This window comes from Acipenser ruthenus, chromosome 14, assembly GCF_902713425.1.
Source record: "Acipenser ruthenus chromosome 14, fAciRut3.2 maternal haplotype, whole genome shotgun sequence".
NCBI classification, from domain to species: domain Eukaryota; kingdom Metazoa; phylum Chordata; class Actinopteri; order Acipenseriformes; family Acipenseridae; genus Acipenser; species Acipenser ruthenus.
In genome coordinates this window covers 13,030,836-13,051,762 of record NC_081202.1, presented here as the reverse complement: position 1 = coordinate 13,051,762, position 20,927 = coordinate 13,030,836, and the positions used below count along the sequence as shown (strand labels likewise).

At 37.3% G+C, this 20,927-nt stretch overlaps 1 protein-coding gene across 13 annotated transcripts in view; it reads left to right on the top strand.

The window, feature by feature from the left end:
• Nucleotides 1-17,198: 17,198 nt before the first annotated feature.
• Nucleotides 17,199-20,927, top strand: part of LOC117419874 (voltage-dependent calcium channel subunit alpha-2/delta-1-like) — a 154,289-nt gene continuing 150,560 nt past the window's right edge. For 3 of the 13 annotated variants that reach the window (XM_058985860.1, XM_034033191.3, XM_058985862.1), the window contains exon 1: nt 17,201-17,703. In XM_058985860.1, coding sequence (XP_058841843.1) covers nt 17,615-17,703 — 89 coding nt within the window. In that variant the 5' untranslated portion in view covers nt 17,201-17,614. Of the gene's footprint in view, nt 17,704-20,927 lie in introns of all 13 variants that reach the window. The other 10 variants (XM_058985863.1, XM_034033190.3, XM_058985861.1 and 7 more) reach the window with 5 other exon arrangements.

The following is a 20,927-nucleotide window of genomic DNA, read 5'->3' as shown; positions in this document are numbered from 1 at the left end:
ACAACATCCCCCTCCCACAAAACAGAGCATATCAAACCTTCTTATCTTGTACAAATAACAAGGGAGCACTTTAGGGAAGCAGAAACCAACAGAACCATGAATGATAGGATACGACAGCAGCTCCCCATAGGACTATCCCTCTAGCAACTAAGTCCGGTCAAGTCATCATCATTTGTATTGCATCTTGTTTACTTACACATTCAAAATGCTCCCAACACCTCAAAAACATTTCAAAGGAAATATCTTGACAAAAACAGCCACGAGCCAGATGGGACCACCAGTCAAAACCTTCTTAACCTTTTTTCTCATTTTCCTTTCCCATGCTCTCTCTCCTTTTCACCCATGCTAGTCTCCCCCTCTGGAGAACCAAGCCTGTTTCCCAGTCTTGGAACCCAGCTATGCCGGCCTCCACCAAGGTGGCTCTCTGACAGCCAGGGGGAGACCCGTGGAGGCCTTGCATGTTTCTTTCTTCTTTCTCCTTCCAGTGTTCCAGTCTCCCCCATCTCAGGAAGTGATGTTCTCTAATCAGCCCTCAGCCAAGGTGATCCTCAGCAAGCCTGGGGGACCTCTGGACTTCTCTCCATCTTTTCGATTCTCCTGCTATCCTTTTATCTGTTTCCCCTTGAGGGAAGGGAAGTTTGCATCCCAGCCTTGGATTCCCAGCTGTGCTGACCTCAGCTCTCTGTGAGACAAAGGAAGACCCTGACCTCTTTACTAAGTCACAAGCACTCTCCTCCCCTTCTAATCCCCAGAGGTTCCTCCATGCTGTCCTTGTTCCTGTCCTGTGAATTATTAGTTGATGACCATAAAATATATAAACAATATGTACACTAGTACTAGAATAAGAATCAGATATGAAGCACCCCTATATATACCCAGAATATGATATTAACCAAAATTGTATTCTAAATATTGTAATATTAATAGCAAGTTTCATTACAATTGGATAAGCCTTTATCTAGATATGCAAAATGTGTGAGGTGTGACATACTGTACGTACGACCGCCACAGGGGATTTTCTCCCCAGCAGGGGATAATAATTCTGAAAAAGTCAACAGTCCCTGACTAAAGCAGCTGTTGAGAACATCCCATTTTAAACATGTTCCATCTTCTACTGAGCAGTTAACAATCAGTGAAGAAGAAATACAAGCGATGGTTTGTTTTGTCCTACAACAGCTTTTAAATTATAGTCTAATGAGACTTGTTTCTGCGTCTTGTTTCTGCTCCAGACAGTGAATATAGAGTTTTTTTTCTTAAGCATCAGCCATGATATGGCACTTGAACACAGGGATTTCCACATTTTCTTGGGCATTGCCATACACACCAACAATATTGTGGTTGTAATTGTAATGTATTCTTGTATTTTAGAATGTTCTTGCAGTTTGGAAAATGCCTGTGTACTGATGTTACCTGACTCCATAATGGGTTTTAGCTTACTAGCATGCTTTTCTCCCAGTCTTATGTGCACTTGATTTAAACCACTGCATCTAACATTCTGCTACACTGGCCAATATCAATGATCAGTTTGCTATTTTAATGCCAGCATGCAGTACACAGCGGTGCATGTAACATACATTAGTAGTAAAATTAGGCATATCAATTAGTACAGCCTGTTACTCAGTATCATATTAGTGGCCGATATTAAAGCCAGTCACATTCACATTGCAACATTTCCAAAAACAACGACATAATGTTACTTTCATCTGCACAGAACATAGTTCAAAAATACAATGTCTCCCATTTCATATCACCGTTCTTCTTTGCCTAATGTCATATAGGCTATTTTATTGAAACAAGCCTTAAAAACAGAAACTCTTAAACCTTGAGTGTTACAAACTGGTCAGACTCCACCCGTTATCAATCCATCTGAATTTTTTATCTACTGAAAACCCAAATCATTATTTTATTTTTATTTTTTATATAGAGAATAGTCAGGCCAATTGTAGCCCTTTTGTATTGTGTATGGGTTGGAAAACCTTGGTACCGCAGTAATGTCTTCTTCCACAAAGGGGCGTAGGGCTGCCAGTTGTTAGAAAGGTCTTAATTGCTGAAATCGTTTTTTGTGTTGAGCAATGCACAGCCACTAAACTCATATTTTGTAAGTCTGCAGCCATTCTGAATCTGTGCATATCTGGAGGTACAGCAGCAATTGTAACACTACAGTGAAACATTACCTTTAAAAGATTGGTGAGGAAGGTCTCATTGACAACCATTAGTGAGATCATAATTCAAAAATAGTACTTGAGAATGATTCATGACGGTGTCTCTGTCTGTAAACAAGTCCCTCTGTGTGCCACACCTAGATTTTTACATGTATCCCTACAACACAAGAAGTTATTTATAATATAATTTACCACGTTACTAACACCTCATTGCTTACCTAATACAACCTAGGTCCTAAATACCACATATCCAATTTTCCTTAAAGTAAGCTTATTTCTTATTCTATACATACTGTTGATACATGTCTTGGACATGAACTTTTTCGTCATACTGATGTAATTTGAATTTTCCAGCGTGGTGGGTTATTATGGGTATACTTGTTTGAATAGCCCTGCATGGTCTGCAAACATAGCAACTAGTAATTCTTTGCTAAGATGAAACAGATCACAGATTATTAGTTATGTGTTTTATTCGGTGGCCTAACACCAGAACTAACCAGTAAACATGTTTCCAGAAAGGAGAGATCATTTGACCATGCAATTTATTTATCATGCATTTATGCAAAATGGCAATTTTGGACAATAATCTAATTGATATACACACACCAGTTCTGTACCTCTCCGCTCCGCCTGCACTAGAAGACTAGCTCTACCACCGCTACGCTCCCCTGCCTCCAAAGCCCGCTCCTTCTCCACCCTTGCTCCGCAGTGGTGGAATGACCTTCCTACAGATGTCAGGACTGCCCAGTCCCTGACCACATTCCGGCGCCTCCTTAAGACTCACCTCTTCAAAGAGCACCTGTAGAACTCCTCTGTTTGTATCCTGGGACACTATCACCCTTCATGTAAATGTGCTTTATTTTGCTCTTATCAGCCCCTATTTTACTGCATTTAATCCTGTACTTCAGAACACTGTAATCTGCCAAGTTTTTAACCTGTAGTACTTTGTATTTAATCACATCCTGATGTAACTATCACTATTTAATCATATCCTGATGTAACTATCACTATTACCTGCTGTATTATTGAATTATGGTTTGTCAAACTTGTACTTTACTTGAACAAAAGTTATTGTATTTCTTGCTCTTATTGTATTACTTGTATTGTAACGCTTGAAATGTTTTTGCCTACGATTGTAAGTCGCCCTGGATAAGGGCGTCTGCTAAGAAATAAATAATAATAATAATGTACAATCCCCTATAATTTATTTTATATCTTCCCACTCGCTGACAGTGGTTACAGGGACTACTGTGGCTGTAAATTAGGGTTTTCATTGAGCTAGTAACACTTTGTTATAGCTTATAAATAAGAGAAAGAAGAACAACAGATTTCCTCCCATGAATACTTGTTATAGTGTCAGACTCGTTTACTGACTCCCACTGTCATATTTTGAGAACTGCTAGTTTTGACTTTCCCAACACAAATATGTGACACAACTCAGACATTTTGTTCTAGGAAGCCTGGGTGGCCCCTTTAGAAAATAAATAAGTTAATAGGTTAATAATAATGCTGCATACTTATATATTTCCTATAACAGTATATTAATCACAGTTATAAACTATTGAAACAGCCGCCTCTGCCAGAGGAAAATGGAAAGTGCACCTGCCCCTGTCACTATGTGCCTTTGTATCAGTTCTTTCGATCTATTTACTTTATGCAAGTAGTGACAGCTGGTAAGACTAAACATAAACAGGTGACTCAACCTTTAAATTGGATTCATACTGTTCTATTTACTCTGTGTCTCTCGAGTTGCTTACCATGGGCACACTTCAGAGATGCAGCTTCCATTTTCTCTTGCACCAGAACCTCCTAATATACCTTAGAAGTGTTTTCTAGATCTGCCTATCATTATACAGTAAATATAATGCAAAATGGGGAAACAACCTAGTCTTGCAGTGTTATTATTTATTTCTTAGCAGATGCCCTTATCCAGGGCAACTTACAATTGTTACAAGATATCACATTATTTTTTACATACAATTACATTATTTTTTACATACAATTACCCATTTATACAGTTGGGTTTTTACTGGAGCAATCTAGTTAAAGTACCTTGCTCAAGGGTACAGCAGCAGTGTCCCCCACCTGGGACGGAACCCACAACCCTCCGGTCAAGAGTCCAGAGCCCTAACCACTACTCCACACTGCTGCCCTTGTGTCTTGTTTTTAGTTGTTAATTCCTTTTTGGCTTTGTGGAGGAACGAGGAGAAAACTGTGTATTTTAAATATATTTTGGTCGGAATAAATCTATAACATACAATGAAGAACATGTAAAATGTGCAAATAGTTAAACTTGTTTTTCCACTAAAATCAACAAAACTATTATTCATGTTATATAATGACCTTACAAAAATAATTGCATTTACTTCTAAATTTAACATAAGTTAAATTTAGATATTGCTCATTGAAGCAACCAATTCTAATTTCCAGTGAGGCCCTGGAAATAATGTGAGAATCACGTCTAGTGTTGTTAAGTCACATTCATATTTAATGAGATCTGCTTTTGTAAGTGATCTTACATTAGTTAATCCATCTAGGTTTTGATTAACTTTGTCATGTGAGGATGTCAGACTGGAGAAATTTGATTGGATCACTCACCCTAGTAGAAATTCATAGTTTGAGAGTGGTTATAAACTGAACAAACCAATAATAATATTCTACCACACTAGATAACAGAAAAATATTTTATACTGCAGGTAAACTGCAATAGTTTTGTCGTCATAATCCAACAATCAATGGCCCAAGTTTGAACATACTCAGTTGATGACATTGTGCAGGTATGTTATACCTGTTGCCAGGTTGTACAGTTTGAAAAATATTTTAAATCTGATTTACTAATAATACATAACACAGGAATATGGGTAAAACAAACTAAAACCACATGGTAGAAATAGGTTACTGTCCTGAATCGTGTTTAGTTAGTTGTGCCCTTTTTGAGGAATTGCTTTTTATAATGTCACTCAAAGCTAATTTGTGGCATAAAACAGATCAAAAATAAGATTCCATGTAGTGATCCCTGTATAATCTCAGTGCTCTACACATCAAAGTTCAAACTCAGCTGCATTATATACAGACTACCTACATGCATTACTTTTTATCATAGTGTACTGGATCTTATCCTGGGTTTAGTTCCAAACTCCAAGTGACTGAAAGAAACTATGGTAAGAAATGAACTTCAAGTCAAATTATGCCTTGGAACTGACTGACTTTTATCAGCAAGGGCAAGTAAGTCAATCTTGAGTCCATCCTAAAAGTACTGCTTTGATCTTCACAAATTGCTATAGGTTCTTCTGTTCTTCTCCCTCAATGACCATGTGCAAGCTCTCTCCTTTGAAAACCCAACTAAAGTGATGGCATTGGACAGAATAAATCTTTCAGTTGTACACATTTCATTAAAAAATAGATCAGAGCTTGGGAAAATAATTTGGGATGGTTGATCATTGATTTTGATCTTGGTTGAATAGAATACCAAATGGGTGGGGTATGTAGATTTTTCCAGTGCTATACACGGCTATAATACTTACAAATGTATAAGTACTGTACAATACTAGAGTCTGTGTATGTGTACCTAAATATGCAGTAAATTCTGATGCGTTAACATGTATAGTTACATCATATTATTTGTGGGGGTTGTTTATTATTGATGTAAGGTAATCTTTCTATTGGGAATTAATCCATGGAGGTCTGGTTCAGTTGAGTCTGAATTAAATGCTAACGTTAAAATATGCCAGATAGTGACCAAATAAAATTTATTATAGAAAACAAAGAGTATAAAGATCAGCCTTTTTTTGTATGACTGTGCAGTTTGATAAATGTATCTCCTCATTCTGACACACGTTTGACCTTTATAAAAGGCAAGCATATTTAAGGAGGGCCTATTGTATAAACATTTGACCATCTGGGTATTTTGTTTTTAAGCCAAACCCTTTTTTAAAGCCCAAATAAGCACATTTCAGCACATTTTAAGGAAATACAGTTTTTCAGTGCGTCCAGATTGTGAGTAGTTTAAAATTGATTTGGATTTTTATTTTCTTCATTAACTGCAATCAATTTACTGTACTGTCTATTTAGTAAATATATACATATATAAGCATTGCAAACATTCTAAACTGGCTATCATTATGCTAACTTGCTGGCTGTATATTTCGACCCAGTCATTTTGTATTTAATCAACATTTCTTAGTTGATTTTACATATTTTCTGCCCCCTAAATGTCCTTTATGACTCTGCTTGGCGTCAGCATTTGAGATGTGTCACACTAGACAACAGTTAATGTTTACAGCAAAAGACAGAATCACCCCCAACCCTGCATATAGGCTACTGCTTACCTAATGGGTTATGAGGTTTGCACTGCCAATGCCAACTCCTGAAAGAAGCAACTTCAGATGATGCAAGTTTGTCTAAGAATCCAAAAAAGTTAAATATTATATATAGTCATGTGCAACATGGAAAAATCGCATTCTGAAAAAAAAAACAGGCACTATGGTAACTGTTTCTTATTCAAATAGCAATACTGCATTTGCCTTTTTAGCTAGCATGTTTTCTCTCTGTTACAAATTATATTTAACCATGCATTTTCTTTGTGCGTCTTTGTTTCACCATTGTGCTGACAGAAGACATAAATGTTCAACAGCACAATACTTTGGATGAAGTAGAAATAGTACTGAGGCTTTTAAAGGTTGGGAAATGGCTGCTGAAACCCTAAGGATACATTGTTAAGGTATACAATATCATGAATTGATCCCAGAGCGCACTCAGTTAGTTTTATGTTCACATTTTAATACTCTGCAGGTACAGTGGAAAAGGAGCTTTTGGATCCAAGGTAGCACCTTGCCTAAATGTGTTGACACCTTGAAGGCATGCTGATGTTGTCCCTGAGTGGACTGTAGCAAAATCTAGCCTATATATATAAAATAAATGCCTTAATGAGTCAAGGCATGATGCAGGGTAGACTAGGTTAAAAAAATATATACAGTGGGTATTCGTTTTATGCAATATATAAAGTTAGCTTTGATTAAAAAAAAAAAAAAAAAAAGATTAAACCCAACAGTAAAGCTGACTGAGAGTCATCACTCAGACTTGACTTACACTGGGATACAATTTTCATGCTTTCATCTTTATTTAACGCAAACTAGCCTCCACAGGAGATGGCAAACTAGCTTCCCCAGGCGATGGTGAGCAGGCTTCCCCAGGCGTTGCATTCTCGGCAGCCCTAGGAGTTGCAGGCTCGGCAGCCCTAAGCCTTATAGTCGTGGCAGCTCTAGACGGTGCAGGCTCAGCAGCCCTAGAACCCTATACGCAGATTTTTTAAATTCAGCAAAGTCTTGTATATGAACACATATGCAACAGAATGTAAATGCTGATGATTCAGACTACCTCAACATGTTTTCTAACACCAAAATACACAATCTTCAAAGTTAGCATACTGTATAAACACAATGTTTTTGTTTAGTTTTTTAACCTGAAGGTGAAAATAAAATATTCTTTTCGTGTTACCCTGAAAGCTAACAACAAAAGCATCTAATTATTTCTCGAGATTTTTTTTTAAAGAAGTGCCTTTTTAAAGATAATGCAAAAAAAAAAAAAAAACTGTGTTCTACTAATGAAATGGTGGCCATGAATTCCTGTTATTGTTTCTTCCAGGATCATTCCTTTTCTTTTTCTACATTTCATTTCTCATTCCTATTGCAGTGTTCCTCTGAGTCTCTAAGGTGCATCTGCTTATTGCAGACGTAGTTGAGCTGTTGTGTGTAAATGGTGTTGATGTTGCTAAGCAACAGCTGAAAGACAAATCCCCTCGGAGCTTGCATGCTCAGGCGCACCTGCCTCTATACTAGCTATTTATTTAATTAAAAACTGTCTGGGTAAACACATATACACAAGATATTGATTTGAGCTGCATTTAACAATTGATTCCAGTTTATGTAACAATTTATTTATTTATTTTTAATGTAGTGTGAGCACCACTTAGTTTAATTGACTTTTCTATACCTATGTGAAGGGAATAGTGTCAGCTGTGAGTAAGGGTAGAGCATGCAAGCCCACAGAGAATACAAAAGATAACATTAGAGTTTATGAACAGTTTCACCTAATTGAACTTGAAAGCAGATGACAAAAGCTACTACTCTAGCTTAGCTATAACCCCCTGTTTTCAGGCAGCATTGTAGAAACATGTTTAATGTTTTCACTGTGTTGGGGGTTATTATTATTCATTATATGACTCTCATGTGTAATCTGTTGCTAGTAAATTGTTGCTTGGCATGAGATTAACATTACAAACAACATTCATGTAAAATATTTTATTATAAAGGGGTTTGGGTAAGACTATGGTAATCCACACAGATGTTTGTGGGCTGTTATTTTTACTTTAAACAAATAGTATTATTATCAACACATGTATAATGTTTATCGCTTTGGGGGTTATGTTTTCCTTCATGGGTTATTTAATGACCATCTTTCATAAAATATAGTAGGTATACCAGCTTTAGAGTGGCTATGTGAAGATCAATTAACCATTTAAATCATAAAAACCCCTTTGTTAACTGTTGACAAACATCTACTTTAATTTCTTTAAAACAGCACCAGTGAGATACACCATTTTCCTGTTTGTACATCATCGCATCAGCATCTAATTTTCAGTTTCTTGAAAAACTAATCGGTACCGTATAGAAATTCAACCACGTCCTTTTTTATGTTGCAAAAAAATAGTGTATTTTGTTTTTAATATAGCTGCATGTAGAGTTATCTATACAGCACTGACAGTAAAAAATATGTTTTTCATAAACTTTGTATGACTAGTAAATGTTACAGGATTTTTACAGAAACATATTATATTAAACAATGTATTTAAACAGGATATCATTCTTGCACAAGGCTCAACCTTGTGTTTTCTCTTTCTATTTATCTGTAAACTGTTTTGTTTCTGTTGTCCATACCGTTAGCTCTGCTGATATTATAATGGTCAAGTTCATTAAAATATACAATTTTGTTGGACATGCCAATTAAACTACTGTCTCCACAAATCAGACATTAATAAGGTATCATCACCCTATTTATACTGACAGTAATTTTGTGACTCATAACAAAAAGCTTTATGGTGAATTACCAGGACGATCTGGAAAACCTTGTTTTTATGTGTAAACCCATCTGTGTCTTGGTGGCAGGTAAACAGAGAGGTAAGTATCCTTGAGACTCTTGATCAGATATTTTTTAAGTGAAACTTACTTGCCTAAATAAAGACATTACTGGTAAATATCTGATCTTGGTCAACTTCAAATAAAACTGTTGCATTGGATTCTTTCTTAAGCAACAGCAAGCATAACTGAGACAATATTCTCCATGTCTCCATCAGCCTTTCAGTCTGCTTAATTTATGTTTATTCCATTAAATTACTCCATTTATTCTGTCTCCCCCTGTGCCCTGTGTTCAGTTTGGTTCATCTGCAATGCTCAAATTGAACATCTGTTTCTCTTTGCTGCCTCACAATTAAGGCTTGTCTGACATCAAGTTCCAACAAAAACTGAAGAGAAGAAAGAACCATTCCAATTCAAAGTGTTGTTCATTGAAGGGGAGGAAGGGGAGTGTGGATTTTATTGTGTTAGCTCACGCTTGTTTTTTTCTTTATGTTCTCCGGTTTACATTTTAGTATCTTAAAAAGGTCAGACAAGCATTAAGAGGAATGTCATGATCCATCTCTCATAAGCCAATTAGGATGAACCAAATGCGTGTCTTTAATTGAGAAATTGACTTTTTCTTTTAATCAAGTTTAGCTTTTCTAAAAAAAAAACAGTATCATAATCTTTAGAAAATAACGCACACCTCTTGTATCTCAATCTAAATAAAAAACACCAACGTATACTATATAGAATACATTTAAATATGTATACTGGCCTCTTTAGATATTACACACAATCTATAAATAACTAGATAACAAAATCTACCATTTAAAAAAGGGTACCAGATTAAGACAATGATAGTATTTGTGAGCTGTCTCCTTGAAGGTGTAATAAATAGGAGCAAAGCAGGTGATAATCAGAGGAAACCCTGAAATTGAGTTACAGGTCTTATATTAAACATTGTAAGTCTGTGGATATTGTTTATGTTATATATTTTAAAATAATAAGAAATGTGTTTGAATACTGGGGAATGTCAATACATTTGTGTATATTGTATTCCAAATGTGGGGATTGCTTTACTATTAAATAAGATTCACTAGTTATTGTAAAAAACAGATGTATCTTGAACAGAATTTGCATGCTAAATGTACTCTTTGATTTTTACCCTTCTGTTTACATGGTTTGAAGATAAAAATGTGCTTATACTGTATCTAGTTTATGTGTTTCTTTTAATATTGGTAACACTTTAGTTGAAATTGGTTTTATACAAACTATAAACATGTCAAATACTTATAGATTGATCTTCAAAAATAATACATTTCTAATGCATTTTTGTTATCATATATATATATATATATATATATATATATATATATAGAGAGAGAGAGAGAGAGAGAGAGAGAGAGAGAGAGAATTCAAAAACAGTAAACAGCTCTATCACTAGAGATACTGAATGAAGAAGATTATTACAATCGTGAATGTATTACTTTTCTTCTTCGTTATATACTGTAAAACAGACCTAAAAACTATTTTTTTCTGTAAATGTATTTTAAGGAGGGTGTAAATCAACAACATATTTGATACTAGTCATGTGAATCTGGTAAAAAAAGATTATGGGAAATTAAAAAACAAATGAATCACTAGCTCATTTCTGATTGGTTGAGAAGCAATCATTAACATTGATGTTTGATACTGATATTTCATGCTGTGTGCTGTTTTTTGTATATGCATGTGTGTACTGTTTTCTGTATATGTATATTCATGTACTGTACAGCGCTTTCAAACCACTTGTGGTCTGTTGTGCTCTATAAAAATGTTAAATAAAAATTAACTACTGGAAACGGATCAGTTCTGACTAAACATGAGTATTGTTGGATATTGCATATTGATTGGCTTGCAGGGTATGACTCACATGGGCAAATGAATTCCCTTTACTGTAAATGTATAGACTTAATTATTATTCTTTACAAGTAACATACTATATGATATTATCTAATGTTTCTATAATGACCCCATTCACTTGTGGATGAGTATACCTGTACTATAGTTCTGTCAATATCATTTTTAAGTCACTCACTGTGCTATTATTCTGCTATGCTCATCTTGAGACTTCTAATGACATCGATTTCCATTCAAGCCAATTTCAAAAACCTAGTTACAAATGTGATGCATCATGTGTTGCTGGACAGATATTTTACTTCCCATGTTGTATAATTATTATGTCTCCAGGTTCATTCAATACCCATACTATATCAGTCTGTAGTAGAAAAGAGAAACCCATTTAATACTGTTTTCTTTTTTTTTTCTTTTAAGTGTCTACACAAAGAGAAGCAGCTTGTATATTGTGGGTCACCACATCCTTGAATGTGCACTTATGTCTGACTAATATCTGTCATTAGTGATTATCTGCCCTCCTGTGTTCTCCCTAGACCCCATGACAGGGAAGAACTGTACTCCTATATGTGTTTTATAACAGATCCAAACCAGATCCAAACCAGCTTATCATTGTTGTAAATAAGCACACCTTAAATCACTGCCATCTGCCACACCTGTTAGATTAAATCTACATTTTGTGTGCCATCTTAGCTAAGGTGGGATAAATGTGGCATTAAAACAATGAAATGTCAACATTGTCCAATTCATTGGTATTAATGCACAACTTGGAGGAGCAGAACAAAGGGTATTTTGCAACATTTCCAACACTTTTTTGTTCCTTTTGTAGGGTTTTTTCCCCCCGTAGTTTTGTTTTTGAAAATTTCAAAATGAGTGTGCATTTTTACACCCTCCAGGTTAACCCAAACATAATTTACCATAGAATATATCTATGTAAATATAAATAAAAAATAAATACATAAAAATAATAATTAAAAAAAATGACAAACTGCCAAACATATCTACCATTACAACTTTTTGTAAAATATATCTAGACTTTATTCACAACAATAAAGGGCCTATCCTTCTGAACAGACTAATTGAAAATGTGTAAATATCCTGGTGTGATGCTTTAATAATGAATTATGGGCGCGGAAAATTTGTTTCCTTCCCTTCTGTTGTTACCACACTCTTTAAGCCCATTCTTTTGTACAAAAACTAAAGCAAGGAAAATTGAAGTTAAACAATGCTGTTGCATTAAAAAAAACAAAAAAAAAACAAAAAAAAACACGAGTATAATGGACTTCATGCAGGGCAGAATCGATACCAGCTAGTGTTTTATTTTCTTAATTTTGCCTTTTTTTTCATCAAGGATTTGTAATTCCTCAGAAACTCAGTGCAATAAGATTTAATCCTGTTAATTCTGTTTAGCTTTGTGTTCGCAGATGAGCATTTTAAACAGAATCATATTGGATCTCATCAGAAGAGCATTCAGAAGAGAATTCAGTGTTCCCCACTGTGTTGCTTTGTCATGGCAGCAAGTGCTAAATCATGTAAAGTATACAGTCAATGTACAACACCTTGAACAAAGGGAAATAAGCTATTCCTTGAAGTGCTGTGGCTGTTTTACTTAATTGTGTTTGTTTCATGTTTGATGAATAGAATATTGTATGCAATTTCCTGTTATGTCCATGCAATATTAAAATGAATGTGCATAACAATAGCATGAACTGTATATCATTAATTATAAATGCTTTATGCTTACCATGTTTTTCATCAGAATTACTAAGACACAGTTCCAACTACTTTAAACACCCTTTCCACACATCTATAAAAAGCATCCACAGATGGGTGGATATGTCATGCCAAAACGGTATGAACAGTGGATGATGTATTCCTCATGGTTCACCTCAGTATCTCATTTGAGCACTTTAATATCTGAGGTTGATAAGTAAGGCAAATATAAAGAGAAAAAGCTAGAGGCTTGTAATATATTATTTATTTGAAAACAAATTACAGTGTGGTTTTAAAAAAAAAATGTTGCATACTGTATTGAGAGTGTATGTACAGTCTAATAACCCACTCACGAATATTTACACACTTATATGTAGTATGCACTTAAGTGGGTCGGTGATCTGCGATCCCACTTATTATAAAATATTACGGTACCCAGCGCTCCAGATAAGGTTTTGGGTCACTGAGTAATTTACTCTTCAATTAAAATACTATGGGGTAGATGTACTAAAATAGGCCAGTCGCAGCGCAAACATACCACAATTTGCATTTCCGTTACAACAATTCGCAAAGTATACATTTTGTCGTATGTACTAAGAGAAAATATGTTAATGAAAAGAGCCGCAATATACTAATTAAAATATTTGTTGCATCTTCTTAGCGAGATCTCTAGCATACATTGCGAGAGTCATGCGACATTGTTCAAATAAATAGCGGGAGTTGAGTTGTGGTTTGCTGCAGCAGAGAGTGCCCGAAGGATAACGTCTATACATGCAAGGGTGCAAGAATCAAAATAACATAGTTTTTGTTAAATGTAAACGTCATCTATGCAATGCATTCTGTTCTGTATTCATTTGACTTATTTTAATACTGTTATATATATATATATATATATATATATATATATATATATATATATATATAAAATGAAAGGCAGTTTAATCCCACCAAATTCTATAGTGGGGCCCCCACCTTCACCCCCCAAATTTCATAATCATACAGTAGCCCCTCACTAAACAGGACATGCTTGTCTGACATAAGGAGGTGTCGGGTTTAAAAACAATACAATAAAATAGCACACACATACATTTATAGTTCTAGATGTATTTTAAATATAAATCATTGCGCTGAAATAACACTAATGTGTTTTGGGTAGGCTATACTTTACATTATGTAAAAATATAAATCTGTACAGTTTCCATTATCCCAAACACGCATACAGGAACTGTGCACAGACAGAGCCTGTAGCTCACTGACCCACTTAGCAGAGGTGATGGCTAATAAAAAGGCGGTCTTCATAGAGAGATATTTCAACTCTATGGAATGTATAGGCTCAAACGGGGCCTTAGTAAGAGCCTCCAATACCACTTCGACTCCACTCGGGGAGGACGTCCTTTCTAGGAGGCTGTAGCCACCGAGCACCCTTTAGAAAATGAGTCACCAGAATATGACCGCCTGGGGAAACTGAGTCAATGGGGACATGGCATGCAGATACAGTTGCTGGGTATACCCACAGTTGGAGTCTGCCCTGTTCTGGGTGCCAGAGAGTGCCTCTCGCCTGACCGAGGAGATCCATGCACAGCAGAATCTCCCAGGGCTGGCCTTGCAGCAGCTGCCAAAGGTTCGAAAACCAGATTCTCCTGGGCCATCTGGGGGCCACCAGGAGAACTGTAGCCCTGTCTCTCATGACCTTCTCAAGGAAGGCGGGGATCAGCGGTATCAGCGGGAAAGCATACAAGAGCGCCTTAGGCCACTCGTGGACTAGAGCGTTGATGCCTAGTGGACCTCCGCAGTGGCGGAGGGAGAACCACAGGAGGCAATGGGTCGTCTCTGTGGTGGCAAAGAGATCGACATGGGCTTCCCTGAAGCGTTCCCAAATGCTCTGCACCACCTGAGGGTGGAGTCGCCATTCTGATGGGTGAGGACCCTCCTTCAAGAGGAGGGCCACAGCCCAGTTCACCACTCCTGGGAGATGGACAGCCTGGAGGTATAGTAAGTGCCTCTGTGCCCAGATCAACAGTCGAAAGGCTATGGGGTGTAACCCAGAGGACTGAAGCCCTCCCTGGTGGTTCACGTACGCCACTACTGACATGTTGTCCGTGCGGACAAGAACATGTCTGTTCTGGAGCACAGGAATGAAATGCTGGAGAGCGAGCTGAGGTGAACATTTATATGCAGGCATGTCCAGCGACCTGTCCAGGACCCGCTGACTCCTCTGCCTGCCCAGACTGCACCCCATGTGTCTGCCGTCACCACTTGATGACTGTGTATCACTCCCATCACTACGCCTTTGCGGTGAGAAGTTTGCCTTCACCAGTGTAGGGCTTCCCAGCATGAGCGAGATACAGTCAGCCGCTATGGTGGAATCCACCAGCGGAAATTGGTAGCCCCAGAGCTCCTGCACCTTCCAAGGAGTCCAGAGGGGCAATGCTCTTGGAGATGCTTGGCGCCAAGGCCGGTCGTTGCTAGCCTCCTTTGCAGGGTTCTCTCCCTGGAGTTGGCACAAATGGGGCAGAACGTCCTGTCTTCTAAGACAGAAGATGCGTGCTGCCTGCCCAAGAACCGGACACACAATGTGTGCTTGTCCTGTGGGGGAAGGTTCGCCCTGCAGGACATGCAAGGGTGAAAGCCCAACAGTGCAGGGGCACCGAAGGTGTTGAAGCACTAAGGCCCTAAGGCTCTGGAGCACTGGGAGGCACCTATGTACTGGGGCATCGAAGGCGTTGAGGCGTCGAGGCACCAAGAATGCCAAAGCACCGAGGCACAGAGGCTATGGGGCACCGAGGGGACCAGTTCACCAAGGCTACGGAGCACTGGGGCACCGAGGCCACCGATGCAAGGAAGCTCCGGAGCGCTGAGAATGCCGAAGCACTCAGACGTTGAGGCTGTAGGTCACCGAGGCCCCGAAGCCCTAGGGACCGAGGCTCTGAGGCACGAGGACCCGAGGGTACCAAGGACGACGAGGCAGAGACACTGGGGCGCCGAAGCACCGAGCACCAAGTACCGAGGTCTTCAAGCACCATGGGTACTGAGCTGTGTGTCTAGTCTGTTTATTGCACACAGCCGAAACAGCGAGTAGCTTGCAATGGTGTGGTGCCTACAGACGTGGAAAAAAAGAAGACATTTAACAGAGAGAAAAGAAGCGAACACACAGACACTCAACAGGAAGCTGGACTGTAATGTTTTTTTTCTTTTATTTTCTTTTTTTAACTGCAAATCAGTAGTAATCAACAACCTGTAGGGGCAGACTAGGCCACGCACAGCAAGTGTGCGTTCCAAGGCAGCTCAGAGTCATCGACTCAACAGTGGGCACAGCAGAGCTGGGTCTTGCTGGAGGATTACGTCTCTACTATTTTTTTTTTTCAAAGCTGCTAAGGCAGAGGAAAAAAATAGAAAGGTTATTAACAGCAGACTACAATCGTTGAGCGATGTAGGCTGAAGAAAGTATTATTATTTATTTTTAAAATGGCGCGCAGTTGCGCAGCGTTTTGCTCAGGCTTCAGCTGCTGTGTTCTGATTCAACTGATGTGGCAAAGCGGCTTACAGCAATATATTGCCAGGGAACTACAGAAACTTTTAGTGAAGGGTTCTTTTTAAGAGACAATCAAACAACTGGAAAAGAGGTTAGTTATACCCACCTTACTTACCTGGTTGTGAGAAACAAAAGAGAATGAGATCTCCGTGGAGTGATGGAGTATTTATTACCTCGGTGGGTGGGACCGAGGACGTCACTCCACGAAGGGGACTATCGGCAGCTCTGACATAAAATGCGCAGTGAATACCTGACCTGTGGCAGGCATATCCCAAAAGTAATGGTTGGTGGTCGTCTTCGAATTGAAAGGGAACCAGTATCACAATTTAAAAACAAATGGGAATACCTTTATATAAAATTTAGCTTTATAGAAAATAATACATACAGTATTTTTTTTTTTTAATTATTATTATCACCATTATTAGCACATGTATTGTTAAAGTAGGGTTATGGGGTGTCATATTGGGGAAACCACAAACAACGTCTGCACAAGACCAGAGACAAAACAAGATTATTTTATACACATTTGATATACTAACAATGTATAATTATATGTTTCATGGATTATTGTTTTTCATATCAAAGGAAAGTAATTAAGCAATTCGACATCAGTAATCCATACTAACATACTACGAACGCGTTTGATTCCATTTAACAGTAAATAAAATTGACATAAAGACATGTTAAACGTATGCACCAAAATGATACTGCACCTTTAAGTTTATTAAATTTATATTTGGAGCCTTGGTTCCGTATCTGATCAGAGACCGTGTGAGAAGATCAGCTGCTGACATAGGAGTTCGTCTCACTCCTTGTATGGAAAGACAGTAGTATATGATCATCATCAACAGAGGGGGGTTCAGGCAAAGTGATCTAGACAAGAGCTGTCTGACAAGCGCTTTTCATTACGGAGAGGAGAAGATAGAAGACCATCCTCTCGTGCAGGAAAATAACACCCTAAATGACCACACCTCGTCAATCAATTAAAAAACTAAAATCTCTGGAAACAGAAAAAGGAAACAACTGAGAGCTGTTCGAAAGTAGCACTGACGGCGGCTGATCAGATTAGCTTGTGTAACCCAGACTGTTATCTGGCTAAGTGTGACTACAACAAGCTGCTGTGGACTTACACTGTATCCCTTTATAATATCTTATTCTGGATCAAAGCTCTAGTTGTGGGTTGTAAATTTTTTTAAGCAATGGAATCCTACAACATAGCCGTCTTTTTGATCGTACTTTTATCTTCGCTAATGAATCTTTCTTCAGAAGAGTTTCCTACTCCACTAACGTAAGTAGCAGGAGTTGGGTTTATTTCTAGTGCCTGAGGTTCTCACTCAGCTGTGTTTGTCGTGACATGCCAGTTTCGTGCTATGTAAGTTACAGTCTTTAAATGCGTCGCTGGGTCTGATAAAACAAAACAGTGACCAGTTTGGGCTTTCATTCGTGTTTTTTTTTTTTTTTTTTGGGCAGCAACAATATGTATTGCTAATTTATTTAAAATGTAAAAACACTAAATTATAATACAATACGTTCTGCAGGATACTAAGGCGCTCTAGGTATTATTAGACACACACACACACACACACACACACACACACACACATATATATATAAAATGCAAGGAAGTCGTATACATTGAAGTGATACTCTGAAATGTGGACTTATATAAAGCTCACTATTACCTGAATGAGGTTATGTTTATGGGGCTGCCTATGCTTTCTTGTTGTTATGGTTGAGTCATACATTATTTAATCCAGGCTTATATTATACAAATTGGTGTACACTTGTTTATTAGCAGAATGTATCTCAACCTATGAATGGCTATCAGAAGATTTAAACATAAACACAATAAGAAATCAAATAACAAGAAACATCAATGTGATTGTCAGGCGGGTATAAAATAGACACATGTTTGTTTTTAAATAAACACAACAGAGTTCTTTAATGACCATGCAACACACCTATGATATGAATCATGCCTTTCTTCACATAAGCTATTACATGATGTATGTTTGCCTTAGTTAAAAAAACAAAATAGCACATTTTTTACATGTACATACTGTGGATCATAATTTGGTGTTTTCTGGATATGTGTTGTATCTTACCAACATATTTGTTCAAACTGATAGCTAACAGATGCTCCAATGTAGATGATCATATTGTGCTTGTTAGTAGGATAAATGTAGAGCCCTGAAGCCATGATGAGGTTAAGTTGCTTGTTAAAATGTGCACCGTAAGTCTCTTCTTGTGACTATGACCATGTTACGTGTAAATTTGCCAGTTGATGTATTTTACAGTATTTTTTTTATTTTACGTTACTTGGGATAGCTTCTAATCATTGATTGTTTAAACACATTCCCCCCCACACCCCTTTCCTATTTTGAAATGCATATTTTTTGTGGTTCATCAATTTCATATAGTTTTGTCAAACTTAAAATGGATCAAGGCTAGAGTATCAAAGCTTTTTACTCCAAATCGTCATGAACACTAAAAAAAGAAAAAGTTACCAAACATTTTTTTTTTTTTTTTTTATAATAGTACAATTTAAATTAAAAAGGTTTGGCCCTCTCCCTCAGTTTTTTTTTTCCCCATAAACTTCTCGTAAGGCATACCTGATACATTGTGAAATGTGTATTGCAAACCCAGTCAGCTTTATCATACACAGTCTTAATTTGATATGAAAGTTGGCAGCAGACCAGAGGATTTGTATACAGATTCCAGGTAGGAGTTGCTGTGTTGCATATCGGATAGAATCAGGGCAGAAGGAGCCAGTCAAAACTGTCACAAGAGCTCAATCATGTAGTGAGTACTTTATTATCATTAAAGACATATTAGCCATTATTCATTTATTCACTTCTGGACTGCTTAAAATAGTTTCTTGTTGCCTTCATAATAGAGAACATATATTTGATTAAGGAAGTAAGGAACACACATGTATAATACTGTACTTAACACACGTTTGTTCCAAATACAATCTTTTTTTGTCCTTTTGTGAGAAATAAAACAGCTCAATTCGACTTGACAACTTCCAAAGACTATAATATGAAACGCTCAAAAGATGTTTTACAGTATGATGTGTATTTTTTCTTGGAATTCCTGCAATTACAGTACATTAGGCCTAGAAATCTTCTATCAGAAATAGGGGGATGGATTTTCTAACTTTCCCAGTTCCAGTAAGCTTGTGCATAGTTGTGTTCGCGATCTCCAAAGAGAGTATTATGAGGGCTTCCCTTCATCTGCCCAAAAAGGCCAACCTATATTATTAAACATAATCTGCACAGTATAGAAATGATATACAGTGTGATCTTATTTACTTCACTGGTATTGTTTTTTAAACCCTTATTACAATAACTTTTCCTGCATCCCGTTCCTTGTGTGGCGTAAATGGGAATTAAATAATCTTTTTCAGCAGTAATATGGTTCTAACTAGACGTGGACCTCTGGGTCATGCAATATTTAATATCATATAGAATAAATGAACATAAGAGGCATCAAAAAAATAATGAGGCATTGGGTTATAATGAACTACTTTACTGCTTGCAGTTTTTACAGTTCCTGATGATGTTCAAGAGTCTTCAGAAGATACTTATATACAGGAGCAACATTTTGAGTAGTTGTCTATATCAATATTTTTATTGTCTTGCAACAAATTAGGAATTAGGAAATGGAAATCAGTGAAATTATCTCTATACAGGTCAGTTGGTTTGACATCCAGTCACTGAGCTGTATTGTTCTGAATACCAGTTTCTTTCATAAACTGTCTGTCTTTATGCTCCTTGCTGCATAGTATTTCAACATAATGACATATTCCAGAGTCTGCTGTTCCTACTTCTAAATTCCATCTCAAGATTATTTATCTGCATCTAAAAAAGACTGCCAGAATATGCCAAGCAGCATGTTGTGAACCATATCAGTCTTCCTGTGTCATGTGCACTCCATTTCATATTGTACTAATGATCAAAGAAAAGCACTGGCTTCAAGTGCTACAGTGGCCACATCAGACATCTCAAGCGATGTTAAGGTAAGGTTTTCCAGAAAAATAAAGAAATAAATGTTAATGACTTGAAAAAGCATTGCGCAGAAGAAACCCTGTAAACATGCCCTGAGCATGTTTATTGAATGAACAGCATAAGCAAGGAATCAAGACCCTTTCCCATTCTCTCGGCCTGATCTAGTTAGTTATGCTCTGTTATGTGGGTATAACTGTCAGCAAAACAAAGATTTTCAGCAGTTGTTTGTAATACAGGGAAAAGCCCAAGCCCAGTTTTGTAACTCCCTGCTGTGGGCAGGGGTCAAAGTTCACAGCAGCTTGTGGCTTATTCAAGATCTTCTTTATGAGACTGAATGGCTTCTGTCGTTTTTTAACCCCAGTATACCCTGACAGATAACCTTATAGCATCCACACATGTAAAAAAAACAACCAAAAAAAACCCTTTAATTGAAGCACAGGTAGAAATATTACCGCTGATGATCATTTTTCTTTTTAAATGAAATCTGTATTATGTTTTTCAA